This window comes from Corapipo altera, unplaced genomic scaffold, assembly GCF_003945725.1.
Source record: "Corapipo altera isolate COAL_440 unplaced genomic scaffold, ASM394572v1 69, whole genome shotgun sequence".
Classification (NCBI taxonomy): domain Eukaryota; kingdom Metazoa; phylum Chordata; class Aves; order Passeriformes; family Pipridae; genus Corapipo; species Corapipo altera.
Window position 1 is genome coordinate 1,111,188 of NW_020884908.1, and position 16,660 is coordinate 1,127,847.

Below are 16,660 nucleotides of genomic sequence, written 5' to 3' on the forward strand. Positions count from 1 at the left end.
CCTCTTGCTGCTTGACAGCTGCCTGTAGAAGTAGTGGACTATAAGGTGCTAAAAAAGCAGTAATACATTGTAAACAAGCAGAAATACATTAATTCATAAGGATTCTAACCGATTTTCTTGTACCTGACAAGAATTTAGTTCACATAAAAAAAGGAGTATTTTCACAGCAGTTTCCATGGAAGTCTCTAAGAAATGAATGATTACTTAACCCTAATGAAAAAGGCAGTGTCCTCAAGTGCTTGTTCTGAAGTGCTAAGAAGTTAATTATATTGGACTCTTATTTAGTGTGAACTACATGGAAAGGTCTCAAGAGTTTTTTGTTTGGTGTGGTTAAGTGCAAGCTCCTACCTCTTTATTTAGGGTCTACATGAAGAAGGTAAGAAGTGAAGACTGCAGATTACTCCACAGTAATCTGTAGTATCCTGCTAGTACCAGCTACTCTAAGCTGTCAGGGAGCATTTCAGCTCTCCTGCTGAATGGATGATATCTGAGTCTGATAAGAGTCCTTTGGAATTGTTACAGCATTTGGGTGTGGTTCTGGGGTTGGGTTTGGTTTTTTTGTTTTGGGGTTTTGGAGAGTTTTTTCCTTTGATATGATATAGTTATTGTAGTTTCTTTGTGATTTAGTTACTCCAGGGATTGGTCACCCCACAGGGGATGCTAGTCCTCCCTTAGGGTTTTGAACTTAAGGTTCCCATAGTCTTGATTAATGCTGCATCAACATCTTTGCTTGTACCTCACTTTAGTAAAAAAGGAGCCATTTATTATGGGTGAAAGGGTTACCCACTGCTCAGTGGATACTCATAGCTCAAGGGTGCTGTTTGCAGTAATACTGACTCTGTAAGGCCTCTCTCACTTTAATACTGACTTAATTACTTTGATCACCTAGAACCTGGAGATGGAAGACATCCTTCTGCACATCAGCTTACTTGGATCTAGTCTTATGCTGCTAATTAGGGGAGAAATATCAGAGCTTTGGTGATTTGAGGCTCTAAATGTAGAAAACCAGGCAGAAGGGGAACCTCCCCTGTCCATTGGTACTTGTAACGTTGAGATTTCACCCACAGTTCCTGTGCATCATCCATTTATTTCTGAACAGGTATTTCAGGAAAATTACTTGATCTTGCTATCATGGCTGCTTGAAAGAGCTTCAAATTAACAAGGTGATGATTTTCAATTCCAGGGTACCTTACTATTTAAAGTATCAGTCATCTTTGGAACTCCATGAGTATCAGACCTCCACAGCCTGCACTCCCACCAGCTACACTGTAGCTTCATAAAAGATCTTACTGAGGATGCCAGATAACCAGGCTGAACATTGTCTATATGCAGGGAAGGCCAAGTAGGACTGAGGCCCTTTTATTTCCTTACAGCTGAAGCCACTCCTCAGTTGGCATACACAGTCATGAACGTATGATGAACTAATAATTCTGGTTCCTGTCTAACGTAGAGCTCACTAACTTGTGTAGGAAAAGGTAATGCTTCCTGTATTCTAACTTGGCTTAAAGGCCTCCCACATGGAGAGGTGCAAGTTTTAGCTTTTTGAGTAGACTGGATGCAGTCTACCAATCCTTTTTTCTTTAGCCAGAAAAGTATACAGAAATGTGAGAGATTCATGGCTGAAAACAGCAAGTGAGTCAGGAACCGAAACCTTACTGAAACTAGATTCATTGACCCAGGTTTAATCTTAATACTTGGTGATTTTATCTAGTCTTTCACACAGTTCAGCTATGTAGAAACCATTAAGATGATGGCAAACCCCACTACTTTTCCACCTTTCGACTACAGATGGCTGTGAGAAGTCTCAGGGTTTACAAATGTTAAAGCAAACTAATCAAGACAAATCAAAAGTTTTTATTTAGTGTAAAGTCAGAAATACAACATCTTTAAAATGCTCATAAGTTAAATGAAGGCCACAGTAGTGGGATGTAAAATCGCATAGAGATGAAATAACTACTATATACACACTGATGGATAAAGTATCACTATCCAATCTACAATACAAACCCGGGATTTTAAGGTTACTTTATCTTGGGAAGTTGCTGAAGTCTAACAAGCGCATGCTCTGTTACCAGGTGAGCTGCTACAGTGCAGATGGAGATGGGCAGTGACGTGGCTTTAAACCTACAATGGCTGTGATGCGATGCAACCTTTAGAAGTCAAGTGCTTGGTGTGACTGTTCTTTGTTTAATGCTCAAACTCTGGACTAACCATGTGATCTACTCTACCTGCTAGCATTAATTTAGAGTCCCAGTAGTGTGAGAGAGTAGTCCATAGAAGATTAAAAATCATTTTAGACGTTTACAAGAACCCCGTGACACAAAGAGTATCACCCATTTGCGTCTTGGTGGGTAAAACATTTTTCATCATTTGGTTTCTTGACCCAGACTTGTAAACAGCCCTCGAGAGCAAACTATTAGTGCTTTTTTGGCAGTCTTTTGTCTTTGCTGACACTCCAGTGAGCACTGTAGAGCCATTTTAAATGGGGAGAAATGGGAAACCTCACCTTTTGGAGGGGGGAACCTCACAATGTCAACTTACTCTTGAGACACAGCAGTGCTTAGCTGCCAAGAAACTTGGGGTTTGAGAGGGATTTATTCTACTGTTCCATTGATTCATTCACAGCTAGGTTGAAAGAGATCCTTGAACTAGTGGTTTCCTTTTAAAAGGTCAAGTACAATGGCTTAATTACTGAAGAGATACTCAGTTCTAGCTAACATCCATAAATAAACCTGCAGTGCTCCTGTATGGCAAGATGAAACATGCAACTAAGTACTGATAAAACTTACATTGTTGTTTGTATTTCAGCTTCTGCTCTCCCTTAATACTGATTATGCTGGACATGCTGCCTCTATGGGAAGTACTCAGACCCATAATCTGGGCTTAAGCTCCCTTACCAAACCTGCTAACAGCCAAGCCAGTAAAACCAGCACCTTGGCACCAGGCACTGCTCACAGCAGCATGGTTTTGAGAGTCAAAAGCCACCTTCGTTCCACTGCAGCCTTCTGCCTTCCATGTTTTTATGCAGTGCCTTAAGAGGCACTTCACAACCTCAGGCTGTTGGGCAGGAAAACATCTGCTCTGAGGCCTGAAGCAAATTTGGCACTTCAGGAGGAAAGTAAAAGGTGGGAAGGAAAGAAGACTTCTCAGTTCCTCACTGCAGATTGCTCACAATGAGCACGAGGAACATTGCTGATCTTCTCTTTTTGAAAAGCTTATCACTCAGGTTTTTACAAAACTCTTCATCACACAACTGAAAAACCTCAGGAAGATCATACGTTACGGTGCTGTGCCTGATTGTTCTTTGAGGAAATGGGAAAGTGAAAATGGTTTCAAGTGTACATATTACAACACTCCCATACTGCATCAGTTTGGTATTTCCCTGATTAAGTTGCCCTGTTCCTCCTCCCCTTATCCTCCCCCTTCCCAAAAAATCTTAAGTGTTTTTCTGTATGCAAGCCCTACAAACAATGTCATACTGTTATTACTTCACAGAAATGCTTAACTGGTTTATAGGTTCTTGTTTTAAGTTGCTTTGCAGAGCTATGAACAGTACTACACAGTAATTAAATATATTTCATGTGAAAAAAGTGATGCAATTAGACTCTGAATATTTTAACTTATTTTGCTAGTCAAGAACTCTACCCTAAGACCTCAAAGAGTGCCAACAGACCTTTGTTTAACCTCACAAACTGAATCCGATTTTTAACAAGATATGCTCATTTTTAAAACAAATATCAAAATTTAGTAATTATCTACACTACATTTGCACATTGCTTAATCTTAATACACAAACTTACGTCTCCTGTCCATGATAATGCTCTTAATTCTGTTTATCACCGAAGTTTATAATCTTTAAGTATCCAGTAAGCCACAAACTAAGGTATTTTAGCTCATGTAGCCTATGCCAGTTAAAACAAAAAAAGACAGCAGCAATACAACAGCATCATCTATGAGTCAGCCCTTACTTCCTTTTGCTTTTTGTGTCAGTTGTTTGGAAAACACTAGACGCTGACATCAGATTTTCTATATACTGTCCAAGAACTTGGTTTTCTGATTTCAGTTTCAAGTTTTCTTCCTTAACAGCATCTACTCGTGCTGAGAGATCTGCGAAGGTGATATTATAAGAGAAGTATTAGACACTATTGCATGCAATAATTAATATGTTCTACGGGCCTACGTCAGACATCACACCTTTAATGCAGGAAACGTTACCGTAAGGTAACATAGTTATAGTTAACATAGTAATATACTAACATTCTGCTACTAAAGTGTTATCAAAAGCCCATTTTTCCTGTATTATTTTGTAGTACAGTATTTGGATAAACTTCTTAAACATACTCCTAGTCTGTAACTTTATTATTTTCTTGAATTTTTGAATTAAGCTACTGCAAACTCAACTACTTGGAAACAGACTCAAAGATGTGCGTCAGCTGATAAGCAACAAATTAACTGTATCACCCCTCCTGCTTGATGTGTATTATGAGAGTCAAGCAAACACAATCCTGCATAAAGAGGAAGGAAAAAACCTAGTTCCAAGATCTTGCCTATGTACCTTCAGCTGCTTTAAGTGACATACTTCTGGACACTGTGCCTAAAGCAGGGCAGAGCAGTGAGGTTCTCTTCTTTTCCTTATTACTGTGTGCTTGTAAAAAATCTGATGTGTCAAGCTGCTAACCTTCAAGTGTGTGCTGCAGTTCCAAAACTTGATTAATAAGCCGTGTTTTCTCTTCTAATTCCACCTGATTCTCAGCCTCAACAGCTGCAATAAATCATGAGAGTTTTAGTGCAACCTCTGCAAACAGTTGGAAATTATAGTAAGTAGAAAGAATAACAAGAACATTAAGAACTTATACCATCCATGTCGGCATTCATCATTGTAGAATGGGCTCTTTCCACTTTTGAAGAGCGTTTCCTTGAGAGATGCTCTGCTTAAAGAAAAGAACATGGAGGCAACTGTTAATGGAACTGCCTTTATATTTGGCTTTTAGGTGCGTTTTTCTAATTGGCGGTGAAAGGCCTGCACTTAAGCCTAAGGCAGAGGAATGCTCCTTACCATTCTTTAATTATTTTTCCTAGGGCCTTATGTGGTATGTAACTATGGTTCTTCGATTAACTATGCTTCTGTTTACAAAAATAACCGATCCGGACGCCTCTAACGCGTAAGATATCGCCGTCCCAGTGATGTAACTGCCGCCTTCCCAGCACCGATCATTCTGGAATTGGCTATTCCCGAACGCACGAGCGGAAGGGCCCCGCTTTGTGTCCCCCCCACACCCCCCTCCGCCGGTGCCCGGGCCCGCGGGACAGGAGTGCCGGCTCCGGGGCTCCGCGCATCCCCAATTCCCGGCCCCATCCCGGCCGTGCCCGGCGCCGCGGGAGCCGCAGCGCCCGTGCCCGGGGGCCGGGGGGAGGCAGCGCCGCAGAGGGGCTGCCCCGCGGGCACCACACGGCAGCGCCGCGGCCCTGCCCGCGCCCCCCGCCCCTCCCTCCATCCATCCACCCACCCAGCCACCGTCCCGGCGCTCCCTCCCGACCTCCCGCCGCTCCGAACCTGCCGCCTCCCCGCGGGCTGCGCCCCGGCCCGGCCCGGCCCCGCTCCGCTCGCACCGCGCCTGCGCCGCGAGGGGGCGGGCACGGGGCGGGATGCGGGGAGGAAGGAGGGATGGATGGATGGTTGCGGGAGGGATGCGGGGGGAGAGGCTGCCTTCCCGCGGCCGGGGCGGCGTGTCACAGTTTGTGCCTGCCTTACGGGTTGCCTGAGTCGCGCCCGGCCCTTTCCCGTTAGATTCCGCCGGGTTGCCAATAAGATAATGGAAGGAACTAGCAAGAACGCGCTTAAATTAAATTAAAGGAAGAATGTTTTCCACTGCGAGGGTGGTGAGGTGCTGGAGCATCCTGAAGTTGTGGATGCCTCATCCCTGGCAGTGTTCAAGTTAGATGGAGCTTTGAGCAATGTCCAGTGGAAGGTGTCCCCGCCCGTGGCAGTGGGGTTGGAACTGGATGATCTCTAAGGTCCCTTCTGACCCAAACCAGTCTGTGATTCTAAATAAATGTCAACATTAATTTGTTCTGTGCTCACACACTGCCAGTGTTCAGAGCAGTGGTCCTCGGCCGCCAGTTGCTCTGCATAGCGTTCACAAGAAATCGAGAAAAGGCAGCTGTTCCCTGGTGGGGATTCAGGTAGGTTGGCAAAGCCTGAGAAAGGTCAGAGAAAACCGACAGTGTGTGTGGCTGCTGTGAACTCTCAGGTGCTCATATGTGGAACCCCGCAGCTGGAGTCCATCATGGTTTACCTGTGCCAGTTCAGTGCTACGTACAACTGGCTTAGCTGCTTCCAGTCTGGCAGATCAGCAAGCCTTTTCCACAGCAGTATCTGGATTAACTGTAATTTAGCTCCTTGCTTCTGGATCTCACAGCATGAGAGATCACATCACGCAGGGACCTAAGTAACTTCACGGAGTTACTCTCGTCTAATAGCTCAGTAGCTCCAAAGCTACACTCCTGTGTCTTCATTCTTTCCCTGGTTCCCTGGAGGGAATAACATGCTGCACAGGGTCCTCACTTTGACCTCACAGCACAGTCTGTGAGCCACAGTAAAGGAATGAAAAACATTCAGGACCTGAGCTAATTTTAGTGGCTTCACTGAAGTGACTGCACTGCATAACTTGTAGTACCTTTGTACCATGTAGTTTGAACCATATGTTGCAGTGAAATATATCCATATTATATCCCTAAATTGCAGGAATATATCTAGTTATAAATAAGTAATTCGATGCTATGCAGATACACGGGAAGATAAAGGCATTTGGGAAGTGAGCCCTCTACTGTATTTTTAAGTACACTTCAGAAAGTGTGTATTTCCAATATCCATATCTTCCGGCTCCCTCCACAGTATTACTGTCATTGTGTTAATAACTTTTTTTAACCTTACAATCAGATAAATTCAGACTAGACTGAATGCTATTCAGGTTATGAATTACTGTAATTAGAGTCCTGCTGTCTGTCTGTACTGGAAAATTAGTCTGTTTTCAGTTCCATTAGCCAGTGTGCTAGCTAGCTAGCTAGTATATCACCTTCTCTACAATGGCTGTTTTAAACACAGCAATCCTTATTCCTTGCAAGCAGTCCTCTCAGGTGGTTGCTGGGCTTTAGGAGCTTGTTAGTAACTCTCCTTGATTGCTGTTTTTACAATGATGAGTGCTTCTCACACTGTTTTGATCTTGCTTGCTGCACCGGCTGTGTGGCAAGCCTGGCAATCAACAGGTTCTCACAATTCTTTCTAATGAGACAATCTCCAGCACTTTGATTAACAAGGAAAAAAAGTATGGCCAGAGTTGGCAGGTTTATACAGATGGATGGAGAGCTTGCTTATCTGGTGAGGAACTTACTGTGTTTTATACTGTAAGGCAGGGGGGAATATTGCAGGCTTATCTTGGGGAAATGCACCTCTCTACTGCAGAAATTCCACTTTTCTTGCTGTATTTTGTATTATTGTCTAAACTGTCCCAAAAAGAGCAAAGTGGGAAGATCCTTGATGTTAAATTACAGGACAGAATGGAAATTAGACATGTTGGCTCCTATCCTATTGTAGCCAAAGCAGAAATAATTTCAAGAGCTGCTAGTTTACCTACTGGTTCCTCTTTGGTACCTCTATCATTGAGGGTTCATTCTACTTTGTGTGGTTGTGGTTTCTGACTGTAGTATTTTCTTTTGATTCTTAACTTTGATTTTTGAGCATGAGCACCAGGATGGAACTCCTTTTCAGAAGTTAACCTATGTGAGAGGTTTTTTGGTTTTCCTTTAGAGAAAATTGTCTTTTTCTGAGCCTCCACTGTCAGCATTGCAGAGAGCAGATGGTGTTTTTAGTCTACAGAGCGCTATGTGTTACTGGGTTAGTGTTAAACAGTTGCACAGAAGCTTCCTTGGGTTTGTACTGCTGTAAACTCAGACATAGTTGATCTCACACAGTGCATCTTCCTAGTCTGAGTGCTTAGTATGAATCCCTTTTCCCTAATAGATAAGACTGTGCAGCTGGCGCGTGCTCCTTGGCCCCAACATTTAGAAACTGTTTTCTTTGTGACCTGGCTGTGTCCCAAATCCTTATTGTGGAAAGATTGATGCACGGTGCCCTATTTCTTTCCCTGTCCTTCATCCCCTGTTTCCCAGGGAAGTATGTTTAAGTGCTGGGGCAGCAGGGAGCAACTCTACTGTGCACAACCCTGATCTGCACAGTCCAGGGGCCAAAACTGTTGGATTGATACTGGTGGGTGCACATTCCACAGAGAGGATGCCTAGATCATCCTGTGTTCCCTTAAAAAGGTTTGCATTCCTAACTCTCCCTTATTTTCTGGTGCAAAGAAATCAATTCCAAGATTCTAAATATCCCATGCATTAGCAGTTTTAAACAAACAAACACCAAAAAACACACACATAAAAAAACCTTGAAACACAAAGCAAAACACACCCAAACCTAATACACTACAGAAAAAAAAGCCCACATCCCAAAGTATTCTTTCATGAGAAAGCAACCAAAACAAGAGAAGTTTAATGTATCACATGACTTACCTATTGGTTTTTCAAATATCTTACCTCACCTCACCTGTCTTCCTCTCTGGGTAACATAGTATCAGTTAAATTTTTTGTGCTCTTTAAATTTCAAGATTTAGGCATTTAGAGGATAACCAAAACAATCAGGTTCCTTTTATAATGCACAATGTGCCCTAGGGAAGGCACAGCTCTGCATTTTACGACACCAAGTTGTGTGGGAGTGTTGATCTGCTGGAGGGTAAGAAGGCTTTGCAGAGGGTTCTGGACAGGCTGGTTTGAAGGGCTGTGACCAACAGTATGAGGTTCAACAAGGCCAAGTGCCAAGTCCTGCACTTCAGCCACAACAACTCCATGCAGTGCTACAGGCTGGGGGAAGAGTGGCTGAAAAGTGGCCCAGTGGAAAAGGACGTGGGGGTGCTGGTCCACAACTGGCTGGACATGAGCCAGCGTGTGCCCAGGTGGCCAAGAAGGCCAATGGTGTCCTGGTCTGTATCAGAAATAGTGTGGCCAGCAGGACCAGGGCAGTGATTGTCCCCCTATAGTCGGCAGTGGTGAGGCCACACACCAAGTGCTGTGTCCAGTTTGGGTTCCTCACTGCAACAAAGACATTGAGGTGCCTGGAGCATGTCCAGACAAGGGCAATGGAGCTGGGGAAGGGTCTGGAGCACAAGTCCTATGAGAAATGGTTGAAGGAGCTGGGGTTGTTCAGCCTGGAGAAAAGGAGGCTCAGGGGAGACCTCATCACTCTCTACAACTACCTGAAAGGAGATTGTAGCCAGGTGGGTGTTGACCTCTTCTCCCAGGTAACTAGGGATAAGAGGAGAGGACATAGCCTCAAGCTACACTAAGGGAGGTTCAGGTTGGACATCAGAAGGAATTCCTTCACAGAAAGGGTTGTATAACATTGGAACAGGCTACCCAGGGAGGTGGTGGTGTCATCATCCCTGGGGGTGTTCAGAAAATCATTGAACGTGGCACTCAGTGTCATGGTCTAGTTGACAAGGTGATAATTGGTCAAAGGTTGGATGATCTCAGAGGTCTTTTCCAACCTAATTGATTCTTTGACATCTGTAGAGTAACCAAATACTACCTTGCATTTTTTGGGTGTGCTTGGTGTCCCCTTTGGCTGGGGGTGACCAATTCAAGCCCTTGTGTAACAATTCTTGCTTTTATCAACCTGTAATATTTTGTTCACTCTTGTGTTAGAAAGTGTCATGTCTTTGTTCTGTAAATTGTTAGATGGCAAGTCTTGCTTGAGGACCATTCCCAGGAGAACCTGAAACAATCCTTCCAAAGTCTGCCATCTGTTTGAGAGGGATCTGGTAGCATTTGCTTCACTGTGGTTTCCCCACTGACTGGGAGGAGCAAAATTAATGAGATTAATACTAGTTACATGTAACTGTGAGCAAACTGGCCATCTTTGCTGTGTGGCTGTTTACTTTGAGTCTTTGGAATATGCAACACAAGGCTGAGAGATGGGCCACAACCTGTGTTCACAGAGCTTTTTTCTGTTGGTTTTGTTTGCAAACTTAGTGCTCTCTTCTTTGGAGAACATACACCTTATTAAGAAAATTAAATAATATTCCCAAACACTGGAAACTGTTTTCTTCTGTGGAGCAGCATAACAACCTTCCAATAGCACTGTGCAGTTTAAAAGAAGAAATAAAAGTATTCTCTTTGTTACTATAAATACTTGAACACTGCCCTAAGTTATATTCCACTGTTTGGTTTATTAAACTGTTTTTACATGTCACACTAGATTACTTGCTTCAGGTGAGTGGATTTTCTCACTGAAGAATTATAAAGAGAACTCGTAAGTTCTAGTGCTGTGTCAGAGCTCCTGAAGTCAAAACTGACTTGAATGTAACTAAGAAGAGGTGCTAAACTCTTTCTTTATTACTAATTTTGCAATTATCTATACATACTTGTACCCTAAGTTCCAGTTAGATTTTCTAAAACTAGCTGATGCCACTGGCAAAAGGAATTATTTTATTCAGCTTCACTGAAAGAGCATTTTTTTCCTTAAAATACAATCATCTCCCCAGGATGTAAAGCATCATTAACAGTTTACCTGAATACATGTACACGTATGATTACTAATGGAGAGGAGAGGATTTTGTTACTCTGAACTCAGACTCTAAGCCATTGTTGCTAATGACAAATGTTTTCTGACTTTCTCTTTCTAAAACTCTGGTGTACATCTTGTTTTTCTCCATGGCACACAGTGCAAACCAACAAGCCTTTGACTTCCTTTTTGGCAACATTACAGGCACCAGAGGCGCCTGCGTAAGCTGACTGATGACAGAGGTTTCGCTGTTCCCCACTACAATAGAAATGTATTCTCCTCTCCTCCAACTGAGGAAGGCACTGTACATGTTTCTGAGATGCTCTTTGAACTGTACTGTTTCCTCCTTTGGCTAGTTATTGCCACAAAGAAAAAAGACAAAAAGGAACGCAAATGGCTTAATCCTTTTTCCCTGCAATGTTGTCTTGTAGGACCCCTTACCTCAAATCTTCTTGGTTTTGTTTCTCTGCAGAAATAACAGACTCTGAGGTGGTTTTTTTTTCATGTAATGTTGCTTTACACCCAAATTCTCTGCAATTCTTGTTACTCTTTCATAGTAACCTCAAAAGGCTTTTGTAGCCTTGTGCACTTCCTTGTGCAAATTTCCAGTTAAGCACTTTTGTCAAATGCAGAATTCGAGTATTTCTTAGTTTGTGCTTTTTCCAACCTAATCAAATGACACAAAATGAGCAACTACTTTGGCTTACATTGTTCTAACTCTTGTCTGTGTCCTTAGTTATTGTGCTTGTTTTGGTTTTGCCTTAGGTCCTGAGTGAGAATGGGACCTCATCAGATGACATAACCTGTGAGCACACAGTTGGGATAAAAAAATGCAGTCTCTTTAGAAAGTCTGTGAAAGGCAAGCCTCAGAAAGTGATATTTTTTCTTTACCCCTGAAGAGGCCTGCCTTTATATAGCTGCATATAGCTGTATAGTCTATATATAGCTGCATCCTATCCTTTGCAAGATTGAGCATGAGTGCAAATGTTCTTGTTTCTACTCTGACTCCACAAAACCCCATTTTTAAACAGACAGAGGAATTGGACCCTTTGCAGCTCTAGGCTGTGAATACCAACATATATGACTGTTAACACTGTCCTGTTAACTATATGATCCTCCTTGTAATCATTGGCTATAGGTTTGCCACCAGATTTTGTGGAAGGATATTTAGCAAGGTTCCATAAGGCTTTTACTGGTAACCTATTAAGATGAAAAACTGTTTTGTCTTTCTGAAAGTTAGGCCCAAACATTCTGGGGTTTATATCTGCTTTTAAAACGATGGGTTTACATGAGAAATGTGGTCATTAGTGTTGGCTTTCTGTAGAGTATTTGGAAAAAAGAGTATGATAATTTCTAGGTACTTTACAAAAAGGAAAGAGCGCCTTGGTTTACTTATTCAGCATTGATCAGAAGTACAATAAAGACTTTTTTGCAGCTGTTGGACATCATCTCACTGTTTTGTTTTACTTCTGCTTTAATTTTCTCTGTGCTTTTGTTTGGGTAGGTCATGTTTTGAGGGAACTTTATCTGAGCTATGAGTTTTTAAATTCAAAGGTATTTCATTAAAGGTGAAAATATTTTCACAAATGCCGTTAGCAAAAGCTTTCCTTAATTTCATGCACTGTTGATACTGCTATTAAAATACTTATCGAGGAGTTTCTGTCTTGCTACCGTTTGGTCTTTGTCTTGATTTACATGGAAGTGTTTTATTTTTGATACCTGCATACTTAACAGATAGAGAAATATTGCTGTTTTGAAAGAGCAATGGCTATTAAATATTCATGCATTGCACTCGGTTAATCAGGCTCAGTGACCCCTGTTGCTTTGACACAATGGCTTTTCACTGTACTAAGGAAACTTTGATATGAAGGCTGTATTCTGATTATGCGTCAGATTGTACATATGCAGCATGTTGTTCTGCTTGTCTGTTTAGTGTCTTTTCCAGTATGTTTTAAGAAACAGAGGGGAAACCTTATGCAATAACAAATGTGCTCAAGTTGCATGTAAATCATTATCATTCTCAGACAAAGTTCACTTATGATCTACATACTGCAAGATTCCTTTATTCCGTGCTTGAACTTGCTGTTTTCCATCCTAAGGAATCTTTTTGTTTCTCTCACTGTGTAGATTTTTAGCTTCCCTGCTCTTCTGGAATTGATGCTCTTCTCCAGCCTTATAGTTACAGCTGTAAGGCCCACCCCACTCTGCTTGTTAGCTTCAATGCCCTAGAGTTACTGTAATTAGTCTTAACTTCAGCTGTGAGAGATAAGGAAGACTGTTTCCTACAAAGTGTGTCGTAGTCTCTTCCTATTATAGTTTAGGGATTTTTCTCATACCTTTCTAACATCCAAGTGTTGCCATCTGGCAGGAGAAATGGACCCGGGTTATCATGTTCACCATGAAACTTACTGTATTTAACCTCTGTGCCTTCAAGCTATAAGCTGCCTGAAAATGTCACTTATTTTCAGTTATTCTGATTTTACTTCTGCTCTCTGAGTGATTGTCCCCACCTCCTCACTACTAGGTGAAAAACTGTAATACTGGTAGCAGATCTTTAATAAAGATGCCTTGTTTATGGTCCTCTGTGTTGTGGACATGAGCTTTCTCTGACCTTGGGTGTGTTACTGCAGAGTAAATTTGAAGTGCTCAGTTTTTGAGGTGCAGTAAAGTCTTATTTGCCCTGCTGCTGAGCAGCCATGTTTTACAGCAGTGACATCTTTCAGAGGCTGACTTTGGTACCCACTGTCAGTAGGTGCTTGAATGAGAGAGTTTTTAACCTTGTGCCTCTGTTTTCTCATGGGTAATACCATTTTCCAAGCTGCAAGGGTGCTTAAGTCAGAGCAGTAAAGGAGGCTGGTGGGTGTTTGCCTTCTAAAGGAAGCGACTTGACTTCTTCTGAAAGACTAAGCAAGCTATATGGCAAAACCACCCATCTGTGAGACAGGGCAGATTCAAACATATCCTGTGTTATGGAGTCACCCCTAACTCAGATGGAGTTTTGCAACTCAGTTCTGGATGTTTTGCAAGGACAAGACAATCTTGTCACTGAATGCTGCCCCTCCTTTGTTCTTGAGGTGTTACCAGCTGCACGGCAAGTCACGAAACAGTGTCTCTCTCATAGGATACCTTTTCCCTACTCTTCTATACCCTGCTACAGGAAAAGAGTGAGATTCACTGTCAGGAGAACCCTTCATTATTGCACAGCTTGGACCAAGGTCTGCCAAATTGTCTTCTTGTGAATAGTTCAGGTCAACCACATCTTGATGTCATAAGGCTATATTCTGTATAAATGAAGTGCATTCAAATATCCAACTCAGCACCATCACACTAATATTGAATTGCTAGAAACTGTGTTCTAAAAATAAAATCAACTCAATGTTTTCTGTTTTGTTTTGTTTTTTATATAGAAGGTAAATATAGCATGCACAATAACGTTCTTTATGCTAAAAAAAAAAAAGAGAGGGTGGGGAGGGAATAGGACTCGTATTATTCATAAATAAGCCCCCCTAGCTCCTGTAAATTAGCACAGCTCTATGTCAGCCATGCTGACGTTATCAAGTTGATACTCTGGCCACACCTTTCTAAATAATTTATTATCAATTCATATTAACTTACTTCATTTTTCCAGTATGTAGAATTGTCCTACTTCCCCTTCCAAGTAATTTTTATTCTGTAAGCTGGGTGGGGGAGGGGGAGGCAGTCTTTGTAGTTTCTTTTAAAACAATTAAATGCTTAATAGTGGAAATTTAAATTATCAGCTTGTTTCCATTACTAATTAATTTGCAACACTTCTTGTGAGCTCTCATGAGAGCATGTCAAAGAGGTTATTGTTCTGTATTCAGGAGGAAACACCAGCATTATCTGTATTTTATTTGATAGTAGTAACTACTGAGTTAACCATTCTGTAACACTGTCCCTCTAAAAAGTGAAAGGCTCTATGTGCTCAGTTGATGAATGTATATTACTATATGTTAATATGTGAAAACTGTGGTACCCTCCATACCCCCAAAATCTCAGGTCTTAACAAATCACAAGGCTTATTCAACCACACAACTAAAAAAAGTTTATGTGAAGGCATTTGCTAAAAGTACATTGTACCCAGTAATCACGATCTACAAATTTCTCTGCTCGCACAATGCTATTATTAAGCCCATGGATTCTGCATTGTATCAATAGAGTACTGCAGTTTCTTACCTGAGTCATCTGCCAAAGAAATGTTGGTGAAAGTGCCATCCTCCTCATCCAAAGGTAACTCCATTTTGCTGCCTTTTTCCAAAGTTTTTGAGCTGTGTTGTTAAGCATGGCAGTTGTCAGCCATTTCTGAGAGCACACGTGACTTCCCTGGTTCAATCTTTAATGAGTCCAACACACAGGTGTTGTTGTGTACTGTTGGCAGCTGCACACGTCTTACTCGATGTGGTGTCTCCTCTGAACCTTGAGCTCTTTTCCGGAAATTGTTAGGCTGGAAGGTGTCTGAGTTCTAACTGCTTTGTCAGACATGTACTGAGCAAACACTGTCATAACAGGTTCTTTCTGTAAAAGAACTGTGGGTCCACCCTATCTGGCTTTTTGTTATTGTTGTTCTTTATTTTCTCTGGGGCTGCATGTGGAGTTTTGTTGGAGGGGTTTTTGATAGAGAAAAGAGGGGAAGCAAGTTAGTGTTCAAAAAATGTTGCTTACAGTCCAAAAAAATGCAGTGAACACACTTGGGAGCAGCAAATTTAAAATATAATCTTCAAATACTTAGGAAATTGAGTGATTTTATTTACATGAACAGTTGCATCAAAACCAATCAAGTAAGGTGAACAAGTGAAGTTAAATAAGTGAGCATCTAATGCTCTATGATAGCAGACAGGAGGAAGGAAGAGAAATCAAGTTCACAGAAGACCCCACTTTAGTCATCTTGTTTTGCTCCTGAAAGAATGTTGAACATAGTTTGAGCACATAAACTAGAAGTTTTCTGAATTTACAGTTTACCTTTCACACTTTTGGGCATAATCTTGATTTAGACTCCTGAGACAGCTTCTAGGTACAAAGAAAATGCACGAAACTTTGCAGGACAAAGGGCCTAAGATACAGAATCACAGAATAATATAAGTTGGAAAAGACCTCTGAGATCATCGAGTCCAACCTTTGACCGATCATCACCTTGTCAGAGTGACCACGGCACTAAGTCCTGTTGTTTCCTGAACACCTCCAAGGACGGTGATTCCATCACCTCCCTGGGCAGTCCATTCCAATGTTTAACAATCCTTTCCGAGAAGAAATTCCTCCTGATTCTATATCATCCATAACATGCCCAGATTTAAACCTATCAAGTATATACCTATATATGTGTGTATACACTACACAAACAAAAATATTATTTCAGTAGTTACTGACCACCCCCCTAAGATGCTTGTTGAATTCCTGTTGTCCATGACTGGTGTAAGTGGAGTGGTCCATACTCATTTCTCCATAGTGTGTATAGTATACAATGGCAGTGTCATTTAGCAACCAATATTGTATATGCAATTCAGCATCACAGGCTGTTCTCACCCAAAATCGGGTCCCCTTGAGGTACACGTCGCGTTTCCCTGTCCCTCTGCACAACCTGCCAAGTGCACCCAGGTCCTTGAGCAAAAACAATCCCATGGATGAGTTTGCCTTTGCTTGAAGCAGGACTAGTCCAGACTGTCTTTCCTAACATATTCCTCAAATGCACCATGGGGACTTTTTTATCCATCTGTGATATGTAAGGGTTCTGACTGGGAAGGGACAGCTTGACTGGGAGAGGCTTTGGTGTTAACTAGCCACGTGGCCTCTGCTAAATATAGATCCCAGTGTTTGAAGGTCCCACTGTTCATTGCCTTCACTGTGGTTTTTAGCTGTCCATTGCACTGTTCAGTTTTCCTAGAGGCTGGTACATGACAGGGAATATGATGCACCCAGTCAATACTGTGCTCTCTGGCCCAGGTGTTTATCAGGATATTCTTGGAATGAGTCCCACTCTCAGACTCAATTCTCTCTGGAGCATCATAACACCACAGGACTTGCTTTTCAAGG

General features: G+C 42.0%; 1 protein-coding gene across 2 annotated transcripts; it reads right to left on the reverse strand.

The window, feature by feature from the left end:
• Window positions 1-1,834: 1,834 nt before the first annotated feature.
• SCOC (short coiled-coil protein) lies at window positions 1,835-14,985 on the reverse strand. 2 transcript variants are annotated; one of them, XM_027652692.1, is made up of 4 exons: window positions 14,810-14,985; window positions 4,857-4,931; window positions 4,679-4,762; window positions 1,835-4,107 (listed from the first exon to the last, which is right to left on the reverse strand). In XM_027652692.1, the coding sequence occupies exons 1-4, from the start codon at window positions 14,871-14,873 to the stop codon at window positions 3,965-3,967; spliced, it is 366 nt and encodes a 121-aa protein (XP_027508493.1). In that variant the 5' UTR covers window positions 14,874-14,985; the 3' UTR covers window positions 1,835-3,964. The 2 variants fall into 2 exon arrangements, with proteins under 2 accessions (XP_027508493.1, XP_027508494.1); XM_027652693.1 differs by having other exon boundaries at window positions 4,857-4,928; window positions 14,810-14,978.
• Between the last annotated feature and the right edge of the window lie 1,675 nt (window positions 14,986-16,660).

Coding starts and splice junctions, on each gene's coding strand:
- SCOC (XM_027652692.1), bottom strand. CDS start 14,873: ATGGAGTTACCTTTGGATGAGGAGGATGGCACTTTCACCAACATTTCT. Junction 4,763..4,856: donor GATGAATGCCGACATGGATG/GTATAAGTTCTT, acceptor GATTTATTGCAG/CTGTTGAGGCTGAGAATCAG. Junction 4,108..4,678: donor ACTGCAGCACACACTTGAAG/GTTAGCAGCTTG, acceptor TCACCTTCGCAG/ATCTCTCAGCACGAGTAGAT.